Source organism: Myotis brandtii, unplaced genomic scaffold (genome assembly GCF_000412655.1).
Source record: "Myotis brandtii unplaced genomic scaffold, ASM41265v1 scaffold358, whole genome shotgun sequence".
In the NCBI taxonomy this organism is placed as follows: Eukaryota; Metazoa; Chordata; class Mammalia; order Chiroptera; family Vespertilionidae; genus Myotis; species Myotis brandtii.
Window position 1 is genome coordinate 3,122,730 of NW_005363772.1, and position 23,237 is coordinate 3,145,966.

General features: G+C 36.8%; 1 protein-coding gene across 7 annotated transcripts in view; it reads right to left on the minus strand.

Moving 5' to 3' along the window:
* Positions 1-23,237, minus strand: part of ITPR2 (inositol 1,4,5-trisphosphate receptor, type 2) — a 401,602-nt gene that overhangs the window by 207,003 nt on the left and 171,362 nt on the right. For all 7 annotated transcript variants that reach the window (XM_014544263.1, XM_014544267.1, XM_014544268.1 and 4 more), the window contains 2 exons: positions 11,080-11,208; positions 9,800-9,920 (listed from right to left, as the gene is read on the minus strand). In XM_014544263.1, coding sequence (XP_014399749.1) covers positions 9,800-9,920; positions 11,080-11,208 — 250 coding nt within the window. The remainder of the gene's footprint in view (positions 1-9,799; positions 9,921-11,079; positions 11,209-23,237) is intronic.

The following is a 23,237-nucleotide window of genomic DNA, read 5'->3' on the forward strand; positions in this document are numbered from 1 at the left end:
ACTGGGGATGTGCCCGCAACCAAGGTACATGCCCTTGACCAGAATCGAACCCGGGACCCTTCAGTCCGCAGGCCGACGCTCTATCCACTGAGCCAAACCGGTTCTGGCAATAAAAATACATTTTAAAAACATCAAATGTCATTCCCAAATAAAAACATTTCAGAATATGCAAGACTCAGAACTTTTTTTCTGAAATCCTATAAAAATTACTCCCAAAACGAGAAAGGAATCCAAGAAAATGTCAACATAAATACAAGAAATCGTGGCAACTGGGTGTGAATATGAAGCAGAGAATAAAGCTAGAGACAAAGGAAGACCTGTTAGACATTAATGACTGGGAAATTCTCTTCCTTAGGAAAGGTTCAATATCACAGCACTATATTCTGTCTCTAATGTTTATGCTATTAAAAAAACTTACCCATCATCATATTATAGAGCTCCAAAAATGTATTTTTAAATGTTATCAACCTAAAAGATATCTCATTGTATTTTAGAGTAGAATACAATTATAACAACATAAAACCTACAATTTATTAAGCAGTCATTAGAACACAGAGTGGGGAGTAAACGGAAAAATGAAGGCAGTATTTCATTTCCTTGTTGTTCATAGTGTGGATCATATAGACATTATTTAGAGCTGCTAAGTTAAGAGATAGATATATAAGGATATCATTTCAAGTTATAATGATAGTCAGTGGAAGACTTTATAAAAATGGATGGAAAGAGGAAGGAAAGAATGGGGGCAGAGGGAGAATGAGAATGAATGGATAAATCTGGCTTGTTTCATATAATGAAAGGAAAGCAACAACAGTAGGCAGTACGGAAGCTGAAAGGTACTTAAAAACTTCTTTGAATATAAACAATTTTAGCTACCTACACAAAGAGTCACCAATTTAAAAAACAGCTCCGGCTGAAGTTTCAAGGAAATAATAACACCTCTAAGACAACCCTGAACTATCAATTGCACCACTCCCTAGATTTCTCTAGTGAGTGTTTTCCTAATATTCATTATAAAGTTCCCTTTCCCAAACCATACAATGTGTCTGTTTACGTCCATCACTCACAGCAGAGCAACTGCACTCCTGTCTCATCTGAGGGACAGACACTGCCAAGCTGCACATATTTTTATAAATACTTAATCCCGCGCGGTGAGCAAATCTTGGCAAGACTCTCATCCTTTTCTGGCTGCTTCGCACATAAGCTGGGTTTGCTCTAAACATTTATAAGTCAGAGGACAATACTGCTTATCTGTTATTTTATGAGCAACAAAAATCATAAGCCTTAATATTGCTCAAAACACATTATAACCGAGTTTCCACTACCATCGAAACAAGTGGGTGAGGGGCGTCGGGATCTATCTCCCTTTTCAGAATCAGGAACATTCGATACAACCAGCCATCAAATAAGTGTTGTTGCCATGAATGTAACTTACACAAAGAAGAGCTCAATGAATATTTTTTTAATGACACCACTGGGAATGTAGCCCAATGGCAGCACCTCTGTTGTTCTTAGCATCAACCTCCCCTCTACCCCCCTCCACACACACACCCATTAGTGAGGTCAGGAACATCTCACCCACCTTCCAAACTCCCAGATGTCTTTGAGAGCGTCTGCCACTCTCCCACTATAGCCAGCACCACAGGCTGAGAAGACTTCAATATTCCAAAATTTGTTGAAAGGGATTTTTTTGTTTGTTATTCTCAAAACTGTGCCACTCTAATTGGTATTTTCTAGTCTCCCATCTTAGCACAAATTGCACAATATAAATTAACTGGATAAAATAGACTATTTTCTCATTCTCACAGGTAAATTCTAGCCAAAGGCTAAGTCACAATTTCTTGGGAATAAAAGAAAATTAACTATTCAATTGGGGAAAACAGAACTTGAATTAAAGTAAGTCAGCTGTGTAGATACTAATAAAAATTGTTCAAGCAAATGTAAAAAATATTAATACCTTTAAAGACATGGCCTGAAATAGATTCTCTGCACTGTCAAAATATTATAAATATGAATTTGAAAGCAAAATTTAACAGTGCAAATTTGGCTTTCCATATATTGTTTTAAAATTAAAACAGAAAAGAAGTTGTGACTAGAAAAGAAAATAATTCATTCATGATCTCACAGGAACATTAATAACTAGAACAATATTTTCCAAATGCAACAAAAAAATGATCGAAACTTAGCTTATGTTTATTCAGCTAGAAAAAGTGTTATGAATAATATATTGAAATGTGAACTAGGATGTATTCTTGGGATAATGGTTATTCCCTGTCTTCTCTTCCTCTTAATAAAAAAGAACTAATGAATTTACTACAACTGGTATGTAGCATTAACTCCAACTGTGTGCTTTAGTGGTCACATTAACGTTTAAAATGCTTAAAAAAGAAATGCTCCTGCCCTGGCCAATGTGGCTCAGTTGGTTGGGCGTTGTCCCATGCACCAAAAGGTTCCTGGTTCGATTTCTGGTCAGGGCGCATGGCTGGGTTGCAGGCTCCATTCCTGGCAGGGGGTGTGCAAGAGGAAGCCGATTGATCGACCAATGTCCCGCCCTCACATCAATGTTTCTCTTTCTCTCCTTCTCCCTTCCTCTCTCTCTAAAAATCAATAAAAATATTTTTTTTTAAAAAAGAAAAGAAATGCTGCTAAGTTAGAGTACAATTGAGATACTACCTTGCTAAGAATATTTGGTCAGAGAGTAAGTATATGGAGTCCTTAAAAAACTAATAGGAGAGAGCATGGATTATTAATAATGCATTTGTCTTTTGTAGAACCTTGCCTAGAGAAAGTTTGTTCCCTCAAAGGAGCTATCTTTATCCACAGGTACTTTGATCATTAGGCTAACCTACTAATTAGGCTTATAAATTGTGAAAATTCTCTGGATATGACAAGTCTTCACAATCATTTTAAGATGTAATCAGAATCTATTTCTAATTATTATTCATTAAATATTGCATATTATGTAAAAATGTTAATTAGACAAAATTACTGATGATATCTGCCAGACCAAGATGCCTGAGAACACACATATTGCAGTGAGAGGTGCCCTGGAAAAAAATGCTTAGAAAGATAAACTGACAGGTAGGGGGAAAGGCAGCAGAAAGTGCAAGCATTAATTAGAGCATGTGGTTGGTTGTCAAGCCCTACCATACGGGCCCTCAAGAACAGCAGGTGCAAAGAAAGGGCCAACGGGGTGGGCAGAGAGTGGCACTTATTCTGTATCATGTGAAAATATCCAGGAGACATCTGTACTGAAGCACTAGTGTGTTTAAATATGAAGAACATTAAAGATATGAAATGCATTTTTCCTGTTTGGCACTCAAACTATACTGAAATAATCCCCAAATTGAATAAAGAATATAATGTTATGGGTTATGCAAGAACTAGTATTGGCACACCTGACTAGTCATCTGGAAAAAATAAAGTTGATGCTATACCCTATACCTTACAACTAAATATATTCCAGATAGCTCAACATTATAAACAGCCACATCAAAAACACAGACAGAAAACCTACAACCATGAAAATTCTCAGTGGGAATTAAAAAAACATCTCTGTCTGATCAAGGACATTCTGAAGATAAAAGAGAATCTGAAAAGCCTAAAAGAAAGTAAGTTTCTGCCTACATAAATAAATGTTCACATGCAGAATGAAATTTTAAGAAAAAAATAGTTATGTATAAGCAAAGAGTTCATTTCCTTAATAAATAAAGGGCTAAACAAATTATCAAGAAAAAAGAAAACGTTTAGAAAAAGCAAGCAAAGCATAAGAAGTGACAGTTCACTGTAAAGGAAATAACAATGACTTAATCATATAGAAAGGTTCCTTTCCTCATTTATAAAAAGATATATACTTTAAAACTGTAATGATATTTTCTACTTATAAGGTTGGCAAAAATCGGGAGATTTGAGAACATACCACATTGTCAAGGAGAAAGATAGTCTCCTACATTGCTTGTGGCATGTAAATTGAACAATCTCTATGGAAGATAGTATCTGTCAAAATTATAATACCCAAAAATTCTACTCCTAGATAATTACCTTACTCTCCCTCATGTGCAAAATGACTGGAAACAACATAAATAAACAACAGTGGGGTTAAGTAAATTAAAATATAGGCACACAGTAGAATATTATGCAGCCAATGACAAGAGTAGAATGTTCATTCATCTATACATATAAAAGCCTAAGCGACTGTTACGACCAGTCGACTGAATGACCAGTCGACTGAATGACCGGTTGACTGGTCACTATGACACGCACTGACCATTGAAGGGCTGCCCCCTCACGGTCGGTGTGCTCCCACAGCCAACTTACCATGGCGGGCCAACCTGACACGATCCCTCCCTCTAGCCGCTGGCCCCCATCAGCCCCTATCGGGACTGGGTAAGATGGCCCCAATTGCCAGCCAGGCCGAGGGACCCCACGTGTGCATGAATCCATGCCCCGAGCCTCTAGTTTATTTATAATTACCCATTTTTTGATTCATGCAATAAATATTTGAGTAGCTACTGTGCTCTAGGCACTGAGTCAGACTCTAGAACTATGTAACAGATAAGGTACTTAGTTTTACTGCTTTGTAATTTCTGTACTTGTTATATTTACCCTGGATGAGCTAGAAATTCATTGAGGGCAGGAAATATGGTTCGACAGGCTGCATTTCCCCAACAACTAAAAATAAGGTATTTCAAATAATGAAGGATCATTATAAGTCAGCTGAGTTAAATACATGAAAAACTATATAAGATTTGGTCCTATCTTGTAACATATGCAGATTTAATTTTTAAAAAGTAATGATGAAGTTTTTTAAAAACATAATTATAGGAATGTATTATGTCTAATTCTTTTTACAATCAACTATAACATCCTAGATACATGAAAACAGATATGTTTGTTTTAACAGAGACTAAATTTCTTTTCTCAAAGGGTTAATGTTTTATACATGTTCAAACTGGGGGTCGGGGAACAACTGGCTTGAAGATTAATGTTGATTATTCAAGCCATTTGTAAAAGATATTTTACAGAATTTCCATTTGGAAAAAACATTTTGTTGCCAACAAAGTACCCAATATTAATCCTCCCAAATCATTTGAAGATTATGAAACATATGGAACAAAATTCTTTTTTAAATGCAATAATATGAAAGTCATTCTTGGATGCTTTTTCTCAAAGTACTTCTAGCATATACTGTTGTATTTTATATAAATGAGTAAACTGAGTAACAAGGACTGATCAAGGGCAATTATATTTATCCATAGTTTGTATCTTCAAGGTATAAGATGGGTAATGTTGCATGAACTGATTTGTGATAGTAGAGTGTCACAAATGTCTGCTAGCATGTCGGTCTAGAAGGGCTTCAGATCCTGGCTCTGTCCCCACCTGTTCATGTGGTCTTCGGTGAGTTAGCCAACCTTGTAGAATTTGGGAGGAGGGAAAGAAACTAGGAAAAGTAGATGAAGCTCAGATGATGAGGGATTTTCTAAGCCATCGTAAGGAATACGACTCTTACGTGCAATGGAAACTTTTAAGCAGGTGAATGATTTGACCTGATGTGCAATTTGAGATCATGCTGTTATTTAGGAAATGGACAGTGGCAAGACAGGAATGGAGCGTAGGGAGTTGAGTAAAGAGACAATTCTGTAGTTCATGTCAGATAATGGTAGATCTGAACAAGGGTGTCTCACAAGACAAAGGAAAAAATATGTACTTTGCAAGTGGAACCCATAGAATCTGCTGTTGTGTTTAATGGAAGTGAGCAAAAGGGAAGAATCAAATGTGACCCCTAAGGTTTTTGAAAGAAAATTAATTGTAAAATAGTTATTCTTTACAGTGGTATAAAAATATGCCTCTTGCAGCTGTCATATATTAGTTAAAACCCTAGTCTTAGGAAGCTGTAAAAGAAGTTCATTCTCACCTTCAAATGTTGGGAGATAATTATTATGTTCCCTTCAGCTATCTTTTGTCTAAATATTTCAAGTGTTTTTAATCACTACTCAAGTAAGATGGGTTTAGATCCCTTTACTACCATGAATGCTCACTTTTGAATGCCTTTCATTTTGGTTATATGTTTTTCCATGATCAGTATTCACCAATTATTAAAAAGGTAAATCTAACCATCACAAAGCAGAATTTGCTTTTCACGTCCTTCATTCTAGACAATAGTTTCCATTAATTTCATTTTGATAGACACTTCATAATTATTGTCTCTCAAAATCGAATAGAGGAGTTAAGGTGCAGATTGATGATGATATAAGCTAGAATGAAGTGAAGACCATAAGAAAATATAAGTGGTCAAATGGGGGTCAAGTGAATATGGGGGTCAGGAATGATTTTTATGGTGGAATTTGAGGAATGAAAAGGGTGCTGAGAGATGGCAATGGTCGAAATTGGAAAAGGAAAGGGAAAAAGTTATGGTGTGAGCAATGCATGGGGCATGATGGCTCGGTGTGCTGTCAGAGAGCAGGGGTGTGAGAACCAGTGAGCAGCGAGGTCAGAAAGGACGAAGGTATGATTGTGTTGTGGAAGCCACAAATGTTGCAATGAGGAGTCCGTCTACTTAGTTAGGCAAAGGGACGCCACTGAAGACTGGGGTCTCTGTTGTCACAATAGATAGAATTTCACTTCAAGAAGATTACTCTGGTAGCAGATTTAACTGAGGAAAGAGGGGAGTACAGAACAGCGAATTCCAACACAGGTCCAAGAAGGAAGTAATAAGGGGTTAAATAAGGCTTCATAGAGAGGGAGGAAGGGGAGGTACAAATGCAGAGGACCAGTAGGAACAGAATTTCCAGAGCTTTGATAACTATTCGGATAGAACCTATAAACACGGAGGAGGAAGAGAGCATGCCTCTCACAAAGATGAAACTGAGGGTTTACACAAAAACATCACTCTTCTAAACCTCCCTTGATCAGCGATTTAGAGATTTTTAAAATTTTCGTATACTTCCCATAACATATGTCTTCATTGCATATAAAAAGTAACTAGAATTTCCCATTACATCATCAGGTTTCTGGCCAGTAGAGGAAATGGTAGAAAATGAAATCTTATAGTTTAGAAACAAAAGCTATCTTTAGACGAATACAGTTTCAGTGACTATTTTAAACCCCCGAAGCTCTGCTATCCCGCTATGCTTTGACTCCACAAGGAATGCCACTGAGGTCGGAACTCAGATGAAAGCACAACATGGAATCTCACTTGTGCCTCAAAGTTCTTTGTGTCTCAGTGTCTAAATGTGATGAACAGCATGCCGTCTATGCTTTGCGCTGGGCCAACTGGTGTTTCCCCCATTGCATTTGCTAAATACTGAGGGAGGAAGGAGAGGAGGAAATAAGGAAGAGGAGATGGAGAGGGAGAAGGGGGTGGGGGAGAGGAGACTTCCTTAAAATGTAAAATATATACGTATAATTGGCAGCTGAGACAATGTGTGCCTATGAAAAAAATATCAGATTTGCCTTTCGTTTAGATTTTGTCTTTTTACTGGTTAGTCAATTTCCCAGCTGATTTGATCCAAATAAAAATGCTCTTAGTAATGTTTTATTATAACTTGAAAGTATACTATTAAAAGCTCAGAAATTATGTAAAACCATGAACAACAGGACTGGATTCATCTATAATTCCCCCACTCAGAGATAAGCAACATTAATATTTTATTTATAGCCCACTGGACATTTTGCTACGTGTATCTTTTTAAAATAAAAACTAGCTTCTCTTCTATGCCCTTCTTCATTTTGGACACACATTATGGCCTCTTCCTTGATCTCTTCCCTTCCCTTTTTGAATCACTCAGTCCTGAAACTTAAGGAGGAACAAAGTTAAGTGTCAGCGCTGGGCAAGGAGCCCACCAGGAGCTGAGGCGCTCCAGAGCGCTGGTGCCCAGACAGGAGTGGAGGCGCCTGTGTAGAAGGCTGCCAGCAGTGGAGAATCAGAACTTGAGTGGGGTGAGAAGGGCACCCATGCTGAAGAAGAGCCTGGCAGGGGTGTCAAAGGTAAGGAGGGTATTCACGTGACCAAGTGACCCCACATAGAGAGCAGAGACCACACTAGGTGGAGAGGATGTCCCCGAGAGAGGCAAGCAGCCTGACTTAGAATGTGGGAGCCTCCCCGGGAGGGTGTCAGAGGCCAAACTGGCAGAGGACACATCCTTTGGGGTGGCTAAGCCCAAACGGGCTATGGGAGAGCAGGGTGTGAGGAAGAAGAGATCCTGGGTTTGGAAGGATCAAGGTGATTCTTTTATTGAAGGAGAACCAGCATGCTTGTGTGTTACGGCCATTGAGTCGGCTCCAATGTCACCCTATGAGTGGGTGATACCCATAACGTCTTGTCCAAAATAGCCCTGCTCAGCTCTGCAGACTCATGCCTCTGGCTTCTTTTATGGAGTCAATCCATCTCCTGTTTGGCCTTCCTCTTTTCCTGCTGCCTTCTATTTTCCCAGCTTTATTGTCTTTTCCAAAGAACCCTGCTGTCTCATGATGTCTCCAAAGGAGGACAGTTTCAGTTTTGTCATTTTTGTCTCCAATAATGTAGAGCTTCCTTACAAGCTGAATTTTTCAATTCAGGAATAGTATATCTCTCCATTCATTAGAAATTTTTGTCTCCCTCAAAATTGTATTATAATATATTCTCTCCTGTTTCTTGTGAAGTTTTCCCTTCAGCATTTAATATTTTTATTGCTATTGTGAATGATATCTTCTTCACAATGTATTGTTTCTTTTTAGTATACAAAACAATCTACCAAGCCTCATTAGTCTCTTAGTGTTAATAATTTTCAATTATCCTCTTGGGCTATAACTGCTTTTTAATTTATTGTAATTAAAATTGAGCAGCCATTAAATTTTGTCAATATAAAATCACTTAGGTATGGGGAAAAGACTAAAAAATGTTTAAATAGTCAATAATTAGTTAAATCATTTATTCAGTATCCAGTATTTACTGAGCACATACTATAACTTTAGCCAAGTTACCTCATCTAGAAAATTCTGTCGCTGCAACTAAGAAATGTAAATTCGCAATAACCCTATTTAAGAATTAAATGAGATAATGAATGTGAATTGCTTAGCATTGCACATGGTAAGTGCTCCATAAATGTCAGCAGTAAGGACACACACTGTAAGCTGTCCTTCCCAATGCCTGCAGAACCAGCCTGAGGAGAGAATGGTCAAGCTCCTCTGACTTTTAAGGCCAGCCAAGCCTTTATTTCTTTTCCTTCCTCCCCTCTGACATCTATAAGGTGGCCCTAGTTAATGTCAACAAAAGAAAAAATGAGAGAGAAAGCTATGAGAAATTCTTTCTAGAATTTACTAATCCTTGCCATTTGTAATGTTTTCAGCCTTCCATACATAATAGACTCTCAATAAATACTGACGGATGTCAAACAAAATTAGAAAACTAAAAAATCCTCAATAAGGCCTACTACCAGATGAAGGTATTAATAAGTCTGGCTACTTAATAGACAAGACAATCCCAGAATGAAATTCGAGATAATTAAACAAAACTCATTCCTATAAAATCTCACTGGCTTAAAAGTGCCATATGTAATATTAAGTTTAGAAATAGAACAATTAAACAATAAAATAATTAAATTTTAAGAACCTTTTCTAAAAGAAATATAATAATTCTATTATCCTCTCCAAAATTACACAATATTCAGAATCATTTGCTAATCATTACTGCTAAGCTTTACAGAAATTATACCTGCTTTCTTACTAAATTATAAACTGAAAAGCTGCTTATATTGCCTATTAGCCAAAAGCCTGATTTCTTTAACAAAATGTAAAACAAGTAAAATCCAACACTGTGACTTACCCACTTCAGCCAAAGTTCTGATGCAGGACTCCACAGAGGCCTTCTGGGCTGGGTTTGGCCAGGTGCAATTGTAAATTCTGAAGGCAGATTGCAGCAGCTGAATAAAAACTGGCTGGTGTGTCTGAAGACAGAAAGAAGAAAGGCAAATAGGCCACTAAACCATTAACATACCTGATACATTATCAAAGTAGCTCATCAAAATGAAACACAATACCATTTTTTTAGTTTCAGAGCTATTAAATGCATATTATTTCAAAAAAATATTTATTACATACCTACTTCATAAGAGGCATGAGCCAGGCACTATAGAAAGTCAATTATTTGCATTTGAACTGTATTCTTAATTATAAAAATATGGCATTTCTTGAAGTCAGTGACATGAATTTATGTACATTTTTATAGTCTCTGGTTTATTTATCAGTATAAATAGAGAGAAGGTGTTCTGGATGTATTTGTTTGATTGTACATTTTGGTTTCCATATGATGGTTAAGTAGAGGAAACAACAATTTTGAAGTGGTTCAATCAAACAGTTTTAAAGTTTTTCCTAAAGAAAGTATAATTGAAATTAAATTTTTATAAGAGCAATATACAGTCATTGTAAAATATTTGGAAACCACTGACATGAAAATCACCAATTATTCTACTATGTAGAGATAGATAATCAGTATCAAAAATTGAAGTAATCACTGTACTGTGTTTTTCCATGTATGTATGCATGAAAACATGGATAAGTGTATAATGCAATTCTGTGGCCTGTTTTACTCTTACTTCATGATCATTTTCCTAATCATAAATATTTCTTTTTAAAACATGATTTTTAATAAATACTACAGATACACTGGATTTATTTAGCTATCCCCCTGTTTGTGGTGGATATCAACTTTGAAGTTTATAAATACTTGAATGAAAATCATGCTATATAAAACACTGCTAATTCTTTCAGGACAAATTACTAAAGTGGAATTTTTGAGTAAAAATGCCTATCCATTTAAATAATTGTGTAATTTATTTCGACAGTTGGCAAACAGTCATTATACAATATGAAAGTTCCCATTATGCTTAGAGGGGGAGCAAGAATAATTTAACTTGAAGATGGGGCCTCTCTATTTAAAATAAAGTTCGGTAAACTCACAAAGGAGAATAACAGTCATTAACATGAGAAGTGTCATCCTCAGAAATGTAGGGGATAGCTTCCTTATCAGGTTAAAGTCTCTCCTACGTGAGTAAGGCACATAAATTCTGTATGGAGGAATGCTTTGCATGTGTTGGTTTAAGCTACCTGGAGGCTGGTACTGTTGTCTGAGAAAGGAGAATTGAAGAAGCCGCTCACGATGCTCATGATGGACTCAGTCACACACTTCTCCAGGGAGGTATCTGCGTGTTTCCTGTCTGTGGTTGTGTTGCAAACCTGGGGGTAAAAATAAAACAGCTTAATACATTCTGTCACATCTTTGAATTATAAGTCAATACTGGGACCTTCTAAAAATGGTCTGAAATGGTGGTTTATAACATTTCTTCTGCTTTTGCAAGTTGCTTTGAATAGAAATACCTCTGCCTAAAACCTGTGGTAGTTTCTCCTTTAAATTTGGTTATCATCTCATCCTAGAACCAGAATCCAGTCACAGACACCCCCGCCCCCTCCTGCAGCCCCTTCTTCATGAACTGCATCTCCCTACTGTTGGACACAACCTTCTCCCTCCATCCCCAAGCTGAGATTTTCTGAAAAATACCTTTCCACTCAATCTGAAGAAGTCAAAGAGGAAACAGTCATAAGTATAAGAAAGTGGTGAATGTGATTAGTGGTGGCTTATATCTGTACACATTTTCACTTATAACACCAAGCCCCAACTAGAGGATGCAAACCAGAAAGTATCTGGAAAGGAAAACAGAAAGCTAAAAGAGGGTAAAATTATTTCCAATAATTTTGACTTTTTCATCCACATCTGGGTGCATTTGTGGGCTTGCTTCTCAGAGTAGGCAAAGCAGGAAGAGACAATACCAGAGCTGAGGATAAATCAGAGAACATAGACTCTGAACTTTATATGTGATTCAATGTGGCAGAACTTTGTAATTTTGCTAAACAAACTGTAAACTTCCAAGTATGTCAGGGTAGACAAATCGCAAAAGCTAAGATACATGATTAAAAACAAATGAAAAACAAAGATGGGTGATGAAAAGACAAGAAGATAAAAAGAAGAATAAAGGAGGCAGGGGAGCATGCAGTCTGGAAAAAAACAGAGTGAGAAAGTTTAAGTATTCACTTAATATGGTGGGTAAGTATTATGGTGGGCATATGTTCCAGATATTTCAATAAGGTGGTTAATCAAAAAAATAAGTAAATGCAATTTAATGTAATATTGCTTTAAAACCTTTTACACAAATAAATCCACAAAAGAGAAATATTCCCTTCTCAAACCATGTGCCTCAATGCTTTGGTTTGGAAAATAACAGTAATTGCTAAATGGAGGTAGAAGAAAGAGCAGAGGGTTTGTTTTGCTGTTAAGTTACTTCCCATGGGGGCAATTCATTTCTTCCTCATCTATTAAATGACATCTACCTGACAAAGCCGTATTAGAAGTAATCTCATAGAGTTATTGTAGGGAACAGTGCAATTAAAGGAAGTAAATTGGGTCAAATTCTATAATCATTTCATTATCGTTCCAGCATATAACACAGTACATGGCATATACAAGATATTCAATAAATGTTCTGAAATGAATCAATTAATTTAAAAAATGGAAGAACAAGGAAGGACTATTATTTTGTTTTCGGTTAACTTTGGGTTAGGCTATTATCTGTGGAACATCTAAGCAAGGACTAAAATTTAATGTGGCCCCAGAATAATATAAAATCGATTTTCCCATAATGGATATGAAGTAGGATTTATTGCATTTAGTATCTTTCCAGCACTGGCTTTTATAGTGAAAACTTCTGATCAGTAAGATAAAAATATATTAAAGTGGAATAGGTACCAGACCAATGCTGCCATAAGCAGCCCACATAACCTTCCTCCTCACCCAGTGACATTTCACACAATTGTGGGGGGCTCTCTGGAGCTAGTAGAGCAGGGGTCCTCAAACTACGGCCTGCGGGCCACATGCAAATACAAGTATTGTATTTGTTCCCGTTTTGTTTTTTTACTTCAAAATAAGATATGTGCAGTGTGCATAGGAATTTGTTCATAGTTTTTTTTAAAACTATAGTCTGGCCCTCCAACCGTCTTGAGGGACAGTGAACTGGCCCCCTGTTTAAAAAGTTTGAGGACCCCTGTAGTAGAGTATCACACCGCATTACCTACAAATGCACACTTGCTAAAGAGGCAGCAAGACTTGCTTTAGTCAGTGGATTAATAAAAGTAATTTATTTCTAGCTAAAGGCTTCCCTCAAAATCCTGGGTAATGAAAAGTCTAAGTTTAAAAAAAATTTTCTTTAAGTAGCCAAAATGTCAGACAAATGAATTTAATTATTAACTCTGCAGACATGGATATTCTGTTGATGAGCTGGCAAAGTTTGGGGTAATAAAAGAAGACACATAATTTGTAAATTAGTATATATTTATAACACCAAATTTATTTTTATCTTCATTTCAGTGCAACCACTAATTATATAGCTATAATCAAGATTTTTTATTTATGTCCTATTATAATTTTAAAATGCACATAATTTGAACATATCTTCTTCATAATATAAAGTATAATTTTTTAAAATACATATAATTTGAATATATTATCATTAGAAATATAAATTAAGTAGAACGTAAAAAAAATATATTTTTTTTTAAGTCTGGGTTTACAAAACTGTGTGGAATCTATTCCTCAATTACTTTGGATAAAGAATTCAAATACTTTCTCAAGATATTTTTTCTGGCCCTAGCCGGGTGGTTCAGTTAGTTGGAGCATTGTCCCATACACCAAAAGGTTGTGAGTTCAATTCCTGGTCAGGGCACATACCTAGGTTACGGGTTTGATCCCCAGTGGGAGGGCATACAGAGGCAACCGATCAATCATATCTTCGTGTGAGAAATTTTTTAAAAAGGTATTTTTTTCTGCCCATTTAAATAACATTTTCACCTCTACAGCCTTGCTGTAATATTGTAGAGAGGCAAGATATGTAGACAGACACTTTTTAAATTAAAATCTTTAAAAACATTTCAGTAAAAAAGAACCTAATAAATAAATAATTATATTTCTTTCTCCTGATATTTATTTTTATTGACTCTTGTCAATAATAAAATCACATCACATTCAGTTAACTTTTAATGTGTAATACATATATTTTTAAAGTTTCAACCTGTTTGCACACATATATTCCCCATGTAGTGTCATTTTCTCAATACTTATTTTCCTTTTTTTAAAAATCCTCCCTTGAGGATATGTTAGGTTTTTTATTAGATTTTTAGAGAGAGAGGAAGGGAGAGAAAGAAAGAAACATCGACGTGAAAGAGAAACATCAATCAGTTGCTTCCCATATGCACCCTGACCAGGAATCCAACCCACAACTTAAATATGTGCCCTGAAAAGGAATGAAACCCACAGCCTTCTGCTGTATGGGACCAGATTCGAACCAACTGAGCTACCCAACCAGGGCTCTAAATACTTACTTTAAAAGGCAAGATTTATGGATCATTTTAATGCACAATCACACTTTAATCCATTTTTGGGATGAGTTGAGTTATACATAACCCAAAAAAACAATACAAATTATTTTTTTATTTGCTTAGTTTTTCCTTCTTGGTGGTCTTTTGTGTAATCTCCCCCCACCCCCTATTATAAAGACCTGAGCAAAATTCTTTACCTTCAGATTCAGATTTTTTGGGAATATTTCACCACAAAAAGGAATCAACAGATGAGGATAGGTAGACAGTTTTATACAACTTGCTGGGCAATAATAAATGTACTGTGCTATCAACAACCTATGTGTGAAAACACTGTACGTTTCCTCATTACCACAAACTAGCTCTGGCTTTCAGACTCTGCTTGGAGATCAGAGTGAAAGAGAAAGAAGTCAGGTAGCTACTCTGCCTCTACCTCCATCCTCAATATATATTAACTGTAGGAACCCTGACACAATATTCGAAAATACAAAATTATCCACAAACCTAAAATCCAGATCAAACCATGATTGACATCACGGAAACTTTTCTTCTAATCTTTCTGCTCTACCATATCTATTTCTGTAATTAAAATCATTCTAGATAATCAGTTTTGTATTCTCTTTTTTATATTTATCATGCAATTATTATTAGCACTTCTCACATTAAAAATCTTCAAAAACAATCTAAGTGACTTTATAACATCTTATAGACATAACATAATTTTAAACCATTTCTCTACAATTAAATATTTAAACTATTTCTATTTGTATATTATCATAAGAGTATGTTGTACTCCTTTGACCATAAATTCTTAATATTATTTCTAATTATTCCCTGAGGACAGATCCTTGGAAGATAAATTACTTGACATATTAAAAAGGTATAAAGGCTTTTTTTTAATGTACATCAAAATATTTTTTAGAAAGACAGCCTAAATCAACACTCTCATCAGCAAGGTATGTGAAACAAGATTTAATACTATCTTTTTATTCTTATACCTCATAGCTGGAAATTGGATCTTATTTTCCTTTGTATTTTTTTTAAATTTTAACAGTTGACTATTTTTTCAGGCAATTACCTTTATTTCCTCTCTATAAATCATGAATGCCAAGCTTTTGCTCATTTTAATATCATACAATGTTAGTTTTTCATATATATATATGAAAGGATTATGTAAGGACTATTATCTTTTTGAATATATAACTTTTCCTATTTTGATGTTCTTTATGTTTATGTATGTTTTATGTACTAAAATTTTCAAATAGTGAAACATTTATTATTTTTCTTAGCTAATTTAATTCATTGCTTTTATGCTTAAAATGAACTTTCTACTCCAAAGACAGATAAATATTTACCTATCTTCCACCCATCTTTATCATTTCACGATTATCTCTAAAATCCATTGCAATTTATATTATATGATGTTAGGTTAGGAGCTGAGTTCATTTCACCCCAAATAGCCAGTGTCCTCAAATGTCATTTTGATTTAGTTCTAATCAACAATTTTGTTGAATACCTATTCCATCCCAAGAATGTTCTACAGAGTGGGGCAAAAGTAGGTTTACAGTCATATTCTTATTTAGTAATTATTGTTTTATATTTTATACAAACAACTATAAAACCTGCTTTGCCCCACCCTGTACTTACCTGTGATTAATAGGTGAACAAAATATTTTAAAAATCACTATTTTAATTAAATCATTAATTTGAAAATCCAGGGGAAAGAAAACTACAGCCCATAGGTGAAATCTAGCCATATCCATTCATTTACATCTTATCTATGGCTCCTTTCCCTTTCGTGATTGCAGTAATAGTTATGATAGTTGCCTGAAAGCTGAAATATTAACTATGTTGCTCTTTATGGAACAAGTTTGCTCATCCCTGAAAATGGTTGATCATTTCTTTATTATACATTAATACTTTACATATGTACAAATCTGTTTCAAGCAATTTATTTCATTTCATTAATACATCTACTTAACTCTATGCTGAGGCCACACTTTGTTTTCAAATTCTCTTTTGAGATATTTTTAGCTGCAGTTGACATTTATTTGTCCCATAAAACATATGGAGTAGCTGCTATGTGTGAGTCACTGCTCTATGTCATGTAGGTAGCAGTAAATCAAACAGACAAAAATCTCTGGCCGTATTTGTTTCCGTAGAAACAAATACAAATACATACAAAAACTTCAAGTAGAGGAGGTGGGATGAAGCAAGCGAAGGAGGGAGAGAGGGAAAAGGCTGCTTCTTTACACAGAGTGGTCAATGGAAGTCTTTGGATACTTTTTTTTATCTTTATTGTTCAGATTAGTACAGATGTTCCTGTTTTTCCCCTCATAGCTCCCCTCCACCCAGTTCCCACTGAAGGGTATTCTTTAATAAGAGGAAGAAGAAGAAAAAGGTAAAGATAAAAAAGTATGAACGACAAAGTGACAACAAATACATATCTCTGAAGACTTTTAAGCAGGGATCTGAAAGAAGAGAGGAAAGAAGTCATGAGGACACCTGGAGGACGAGTGCATCCCAGACAGACACAAATGTGCTGAGATGGGGTGTGTTTGGCATATTTGAGGAGCAGCAATGAGGCCAGTAGATGGGACAGGGAGCTAGCTAGCGAAAGAACAAGAGGACATGGGGAAGGGGTGGGTGGACAGAGGAGAGGCCAAATCATATAGGAGTTTCACTCTGGGCAGAACCTGAGCAAGGCAAAGGGAGATGTGAACAAAATTATTATTATCATTCATTTTCATCATTATGGCTGCTATAGAGAGACTGGATGGAGGGAGGGGGCAAGAGTGGAAGCATGGCCCGGCCGGAGTGGCTCAGTGGTTGAGCATCAACCTATGAACCAGGAGATCACAGTTCGATTCCCGGTTGGGGCATATGCCTGGTTTGCGGGCTCGATCCCCAGTGTGGGGCGTGCAGGAGGCAGCCAATCAATGATTCTCTCTTATCATTGATGTTTCTATATCTCTCTCTCCCTCTCCTTTTCTGGAATCAATAAAAATATATTTTTTTAAAAGAGTGGAAGCATGGAAACAGGTTTTTATGGCTGTTGCAATAATTCAGATGAGAATTAATGGTACCTTGGAGCAGGATGGCAGTAATGCCATGTCCAGAAGCAGTCATATTGTAAATATCTCAAGGTTAGAGTTTGCAGAATTTGCTAAAAGGTTGGATTTAGAGTGTAAGAAAGTAATATTTATAGATGACACCAAGATTTTTTGCCTGAATGCTGAGATTGAATAATGGAATTGCCATTTACTGAGATGCAAAAGATTTGAGAAAAAAATAATTTTTGCAGGACATGGAAGTGAATGAAGAGTTTGAGGTTAGATAGCCAAGCAATGAGGTCATGTAGGCAGCTGGATATGTGAGACTGGACATCTGAGGAACAGTCCATGCTTCAATCAGCCTGGTATCGCAGTAAGGAGAGTGGATGAGATTGGCAAGTAAGTGATCGTACACAGAGAGAGATCAAGTCTAAGGTATGAGCCTGGCACATTCCAATGTTTGAAGCTGGAAAGATTCAGAGGAAACAGCAAACTGAGGAGTGGCCAGTGAGGTGGGAGACAAACAGGACAGGACTAATGTCCTGGTGGCCAACTGAAAAAGTGTTTCAAGAAGGAACTTATCAACTATGATCATTACTGCCAATGCAGAAAGTATGATGCAGGCCAGGGACCAACCAATCATCAATCAAGAATAGCCAGACAAGAATGCATTGCACCATCATTATAATTCAGCATGAATGTTGAGGAGAAAAATAGAATTACATCTGAGGGAAAGGTGCTACACAAAGAATAGGCTTTATAGAATATTTTCTATCCTTCACTTCCCTGCATTGCTAGCTAGTAAAACCGTAGAAAAATAATCCTTTAATGTGAGACCTTGCAGTAGCTCCTTCCACTTAAGAAAGTCAAGAAAATTAGAGAATCAAACCATCAAAGAAAACCTACTCAACCCTATCAAATTAAAAAACTTGGAAAGTGTGTTTCTAAGTACCTATAAATTTGTCTTTACTCCTACTTCCTATGACTTGGTAGGCTAAGTAAAGAGAGAGTATGCCTCAAGTGATCTATTTGAAAATAAAATACTCGGACATTTCTTGTTAAGCAATGACTGATGGGACAATGCCATGACACTGTGTTAGGTGTGCCTCTAAGTTATTTCTTGTCTAATTTCATGCTTCCCATACATCATTTAGAGTACTACTGGCCATTATAGAATCTTGAAATTGATAGCAAAATTGGGAACACGTTCAAAAGAAAAAATATAGTCTGAGGCTAACATTGACTATAGCTCACCTCCCTCCATGTGCTTTCTAATAATGACTCCCAAACCCTGACCCCACAACAATAATCAGTTATAAAGGCAAAGAAAAGCATTTCTGCCCTATAAACACCAATTTTATCTGCACTGGAACGTAGATCAAAGTGGGCTGCCATTAAATGCTCAGAAGACAGTGGAACAACTTCTCGTGGGTCTAATAGCTTCGCTGCCTGCCTAAATCTGGTGTATCTATGGGACGTGGATACAGTCTTTGTCAGAAAATCAGAATGGAAGAGGTATGTGAGACAATCTAGCACCAGTTTATTGAAGTCTTTCAGAAAGATTTTCTTAGATGGGTCTTAACAAGATCAAAGAAAAGAGGGCGCAAACAGGAAAATGAAAGATACTAGTTAAGGTGACTTAATAGAAAGCATTACCCAAGAGCAAACAACAAGCCTGGTAACAGGCAAACAAAGAGTTGACTCTAGAGAAACAAGAGAAGACAGTTTGAACGTGGTAATGTTACTACCGATTAGTGTTTTATTTGCCTGTTAAAGAAGATTATTCTCCAAATTTCTACTAAAATAATCATATGCCTCATGCTGACAATCCCTGCCTGAGACATGGGGTGCCATCCCAGATGCCATACTTAAAAAAAAAACTAATAAATTAGAGAGAGTCCAAAAGTATAATGAAAATTATAACAAGCCCAGAAAGACATGGAGAAAATGATGAGAGACATGAGAGCTGTTGTAACATATCTGAGAAGCTGTTATGGGAAAAGTACTGGATTAGGCTGTAGCAGACTTCCCAGCTTGTTACCAGCTAGGCAAGTCACCCTTTGCTAGCAAATAATTTCTCCACAAAGAGGTCAAATCTGAGATCAACCTAAATGATCTTAAGTTCCTTTAAGTTGTACAGTGTTATCATTTTAAAGTCCTGTTGCTTAAAGTAAACACCTATGCTTTGCTTTACAGGATAAGAGAGCTGCTGCTTTAACATATAAATAAGGGGGAAACAAGGAGAGAGAAAAATGCTTTTTGCAGTACAGCTATGCTGTTGTGGAACTGAATCATTCCTTGTGGATACAGACAGAAGAAGTAGGTAAAAATTAGACTATGTAAGAAATTTGGCTCAAAATTAGAGCTTTTAACAACTAAAATTGTGCAAAAATGGAATCAGTTGTTTCAAAAAATAGTGATATCATTGTTGATGGTAATATACAGGCACGTGCTAAAAGCTGTGAACTCTACGACTGCCAGTCTCTTCCAACCCTAAGATCCTATAGTAATTCTTTATGTCCAATTTACCAAACACCTTTCCTCAAGATTACCATTTCTCACTGACGTAAATCAGTTGTGCCAGGATTTCATACCTTTGTTGTAACTAGTCCATTTCTATGTTAGGTTGCTATTGTGCTTTTCCAGCTTCATGGACATGGTTCCTGGCTCTTGTCCACATTGGATGCTCTCCCTTTTGGTTATCCTCAACATTCTTATTTGGTGCAGGTCTTGGGGAAACTTTTTGAAATTGCTTTAAAGGCTACATATAACCTTATCATAATAACAGTGATGTTACCATGATATGGATACATGGATAATGTTTTTAGCTCTCTTACCAGGTGCCAAGCATGTGCTATGCAATAACTCATTGAATTCTCTCCATAACCCTATGAGGAATGTGTTATTATCGTATTCGCTCTACAAATACGGAAACTCAGACTCGGAAGAGTAAGCTCCTTGCCCAAGGTAACTGAGCTAATAAAAGGCAAAATAATCCGGACTTGAACCCTGGCTAATGCCTCTAAAAACTCTACTCTCAACTCCCATGCTCTGCTGTAGTAGTTTGCAAAGTGTGGTCCCTGGACCAGCAGCTTCAGTGTCACCTGGGAACTTGCTAAAAATGCAAAGTAGCACAACTACTTAATAAGAAACTCTGAGGGTGGGCCTCAGCAATTGTGTTTTATTTTATTTTTTTAAATATATATTTTATTGATTGTTTACATAGAGGAAGGGAGAGGGATAGAGAGTTAGAAACATCGATGAGAGAGAAACATCGATCAGCTGCCTCCTGCACACTCCCCACTGGGTATGTGTCCACAACTGAGGTACATGCCCTTGACTGGAATCGAACCTTGGACCCTTCAGTCCGCAGGCGGATGCTCTATCCATTGAGCCAAACCGGTTAGGGCAGCAAACGTGTTTTAAATAACCCTCCACACAATTCTGATGCTTGAGAACTACTTAGATTTGGGAACTACTGCGCTCTACTGACCTGAACATTTGCCTAGAAGGCCACATTCTACTTATTTAACCACATTTTTTATATTTTAATTTGAAAGTGTGTGGTAGCTTCTCAACCTTTCTTAAGGGGGAGAAAGAGAAATCTTAGATTTGGTAACATCAGGTTTCCTGCCCCTTCCCTGAAATAGACGGGCTGATCCCTTGCCATGCTTGGTAAGGGGATAAGAGAGCTGCTGCTCTAACATATAGATAAGGGGGAAACAAGGAGAGAGAAAAATGCTTTTTGCAGTACAGCTAAGCTGTTGTGGTTAGACATAATAAGTGAATTGACCAAGAAGATCCTGAAGTTCCCCTAGAGTCTTCAGACAATAAATAACATTAATTGTCTATTTAAAACAGTGAAAATAAAACTCCTTCTTACATGTACACTTTTTTTTAGAAAAAGAATGTATACATCAAATGAGAGAGTGTTTCAAAGGCAGCATAATCAGTGGCAGCTATCGTCAGCTTTCTTTGGTTTAAAAAATAAAAATCCCTTTAGCATTGCAGCTCATGCTGCCTTGAATGTGACCTTGATCTTTTTCAAGCTTATCTTTAGCCCGTAGCACCATGCAGCTCTGCAAATCAGTCCATAATCTCTTTACTGTCTCCCTGCACGTGCAGTTTTAAAGCTCAGTCATCGGCATATAAACCATCCTTTACTTCAAGGTCTCTGGAGATACTTGTCACCAATCAGGTACAAGGACTCTCCTAAGGTCACAGCAGGGGTGGGGGGGAGGGGTAGCAATTATGAGTGCTATGTAAATCCTCTATAGAACAGAATGATATCTCCGCAGGTACAGGCTTACCTGAGAAAGGTAATGAGTGCCTTTGAGTTCTACAGAAATGAAGTAGAACAGGAACTGCATTCCTTCACATGTGCTTAAACATAGGGGACCTCATTCACCCTGCTAAAAGAGTTCCTGGACTGGAATAATGCATGGTTTATTGTATTATCCAAGATTGCTCTTGGATGTCTGGATCTGGAGTTAATTCTTTATTATATTCCCTTTGTCTTCCCTCCTCCCAGAAAGAATTGCACGGAGGCAGGGAACTAATGGGTAACAGTCAGCATACCTTCTTATAAGACAGTGAAAATATGGACCTCACCAACCTCTCTCCTCCAAGTACCTCCCCAGTGAGGCCTATTCACATCTACCAGCACTCAGGAATGCAGGAAGCCAGAGGACTGGGACAGGCCAGCATAATAGGTCCAAGGAGTTATCTATACACTATCTTCTATTAGTGAAACTCCTATTTCAACATTATGTCCCTTAACTTTAAAGAGAAAACCAGAGAAGATTAAAACACACACACACACACACACACACACACACACACACACACACACAAACAAACAACAAAAAACCCCTCAAATAATAGACCCTGAACATAATCATAATTCAACATGCAAAAAAAGAGGATAAGCTACACCAGGGGTCCTCAAACTTTTTAAACAGGGGGCCAGTTCACTGTCCCTCAGACCATTGGAGGGCCAGACTATAGTTTAAAAAAAACTATGAACAAATTCCTATGCACACTGCACATATCTTATTTTGAAGTAAAAAAAAATATATGGGAACAAATACAATACTTGTATTTGCATGTGGCCCGCTGGCCGTAGTTTGAGGACCCCTGAGCTACACTAACTGAAATTAAGTGCAAGCTACCAAAACCATCCTTTCTTTCCTTTCTTTATCCACTCATTCATTTATTCAATATTAATAGAGCAAAACATATGCTAAAGAGTATCTAGAAAATACCAACCTGCTCCACATGTCCTGCTCAAAAAGCCAAGCAAGAGGAAATGGACTCACAGTAAAAAGAAGAACATATTTTGACTGGCAGGAGTAAAGACATTAAATGGTTCAATCAATGGAGAAGTCTCTGAAGAAGCAACAGTGAGCAACGCTACATTCTGAATCATCTGCTCAAGGTGCTGTCTGTCTGAGGGCCGTCATCAAGACCTCTCGAGATCCTTTCCACCTGGGGTTGCAACTGCACTCATGACAAGCGGTTGTATATAAACTGACCTCTGACAAATGTCTCTCTAACCAAGGTCAAAAGACCACTAAATTTCCATTTAATAACAGACCAATATAGTCAGCTGTAAGAGTAAAACTGAACATTCTGTCACTCTATACACTGTACTGGGTATTTTGTATACAAAAATCTCACTCATAATCTTATGGAAGTCATTCCCAACTCTTAATATAATGGATTATATCCAGAGGTAGTGGGTTTAATTCCAAGTTTTCATCTGGATGCTTAATATTGATTGATATATAT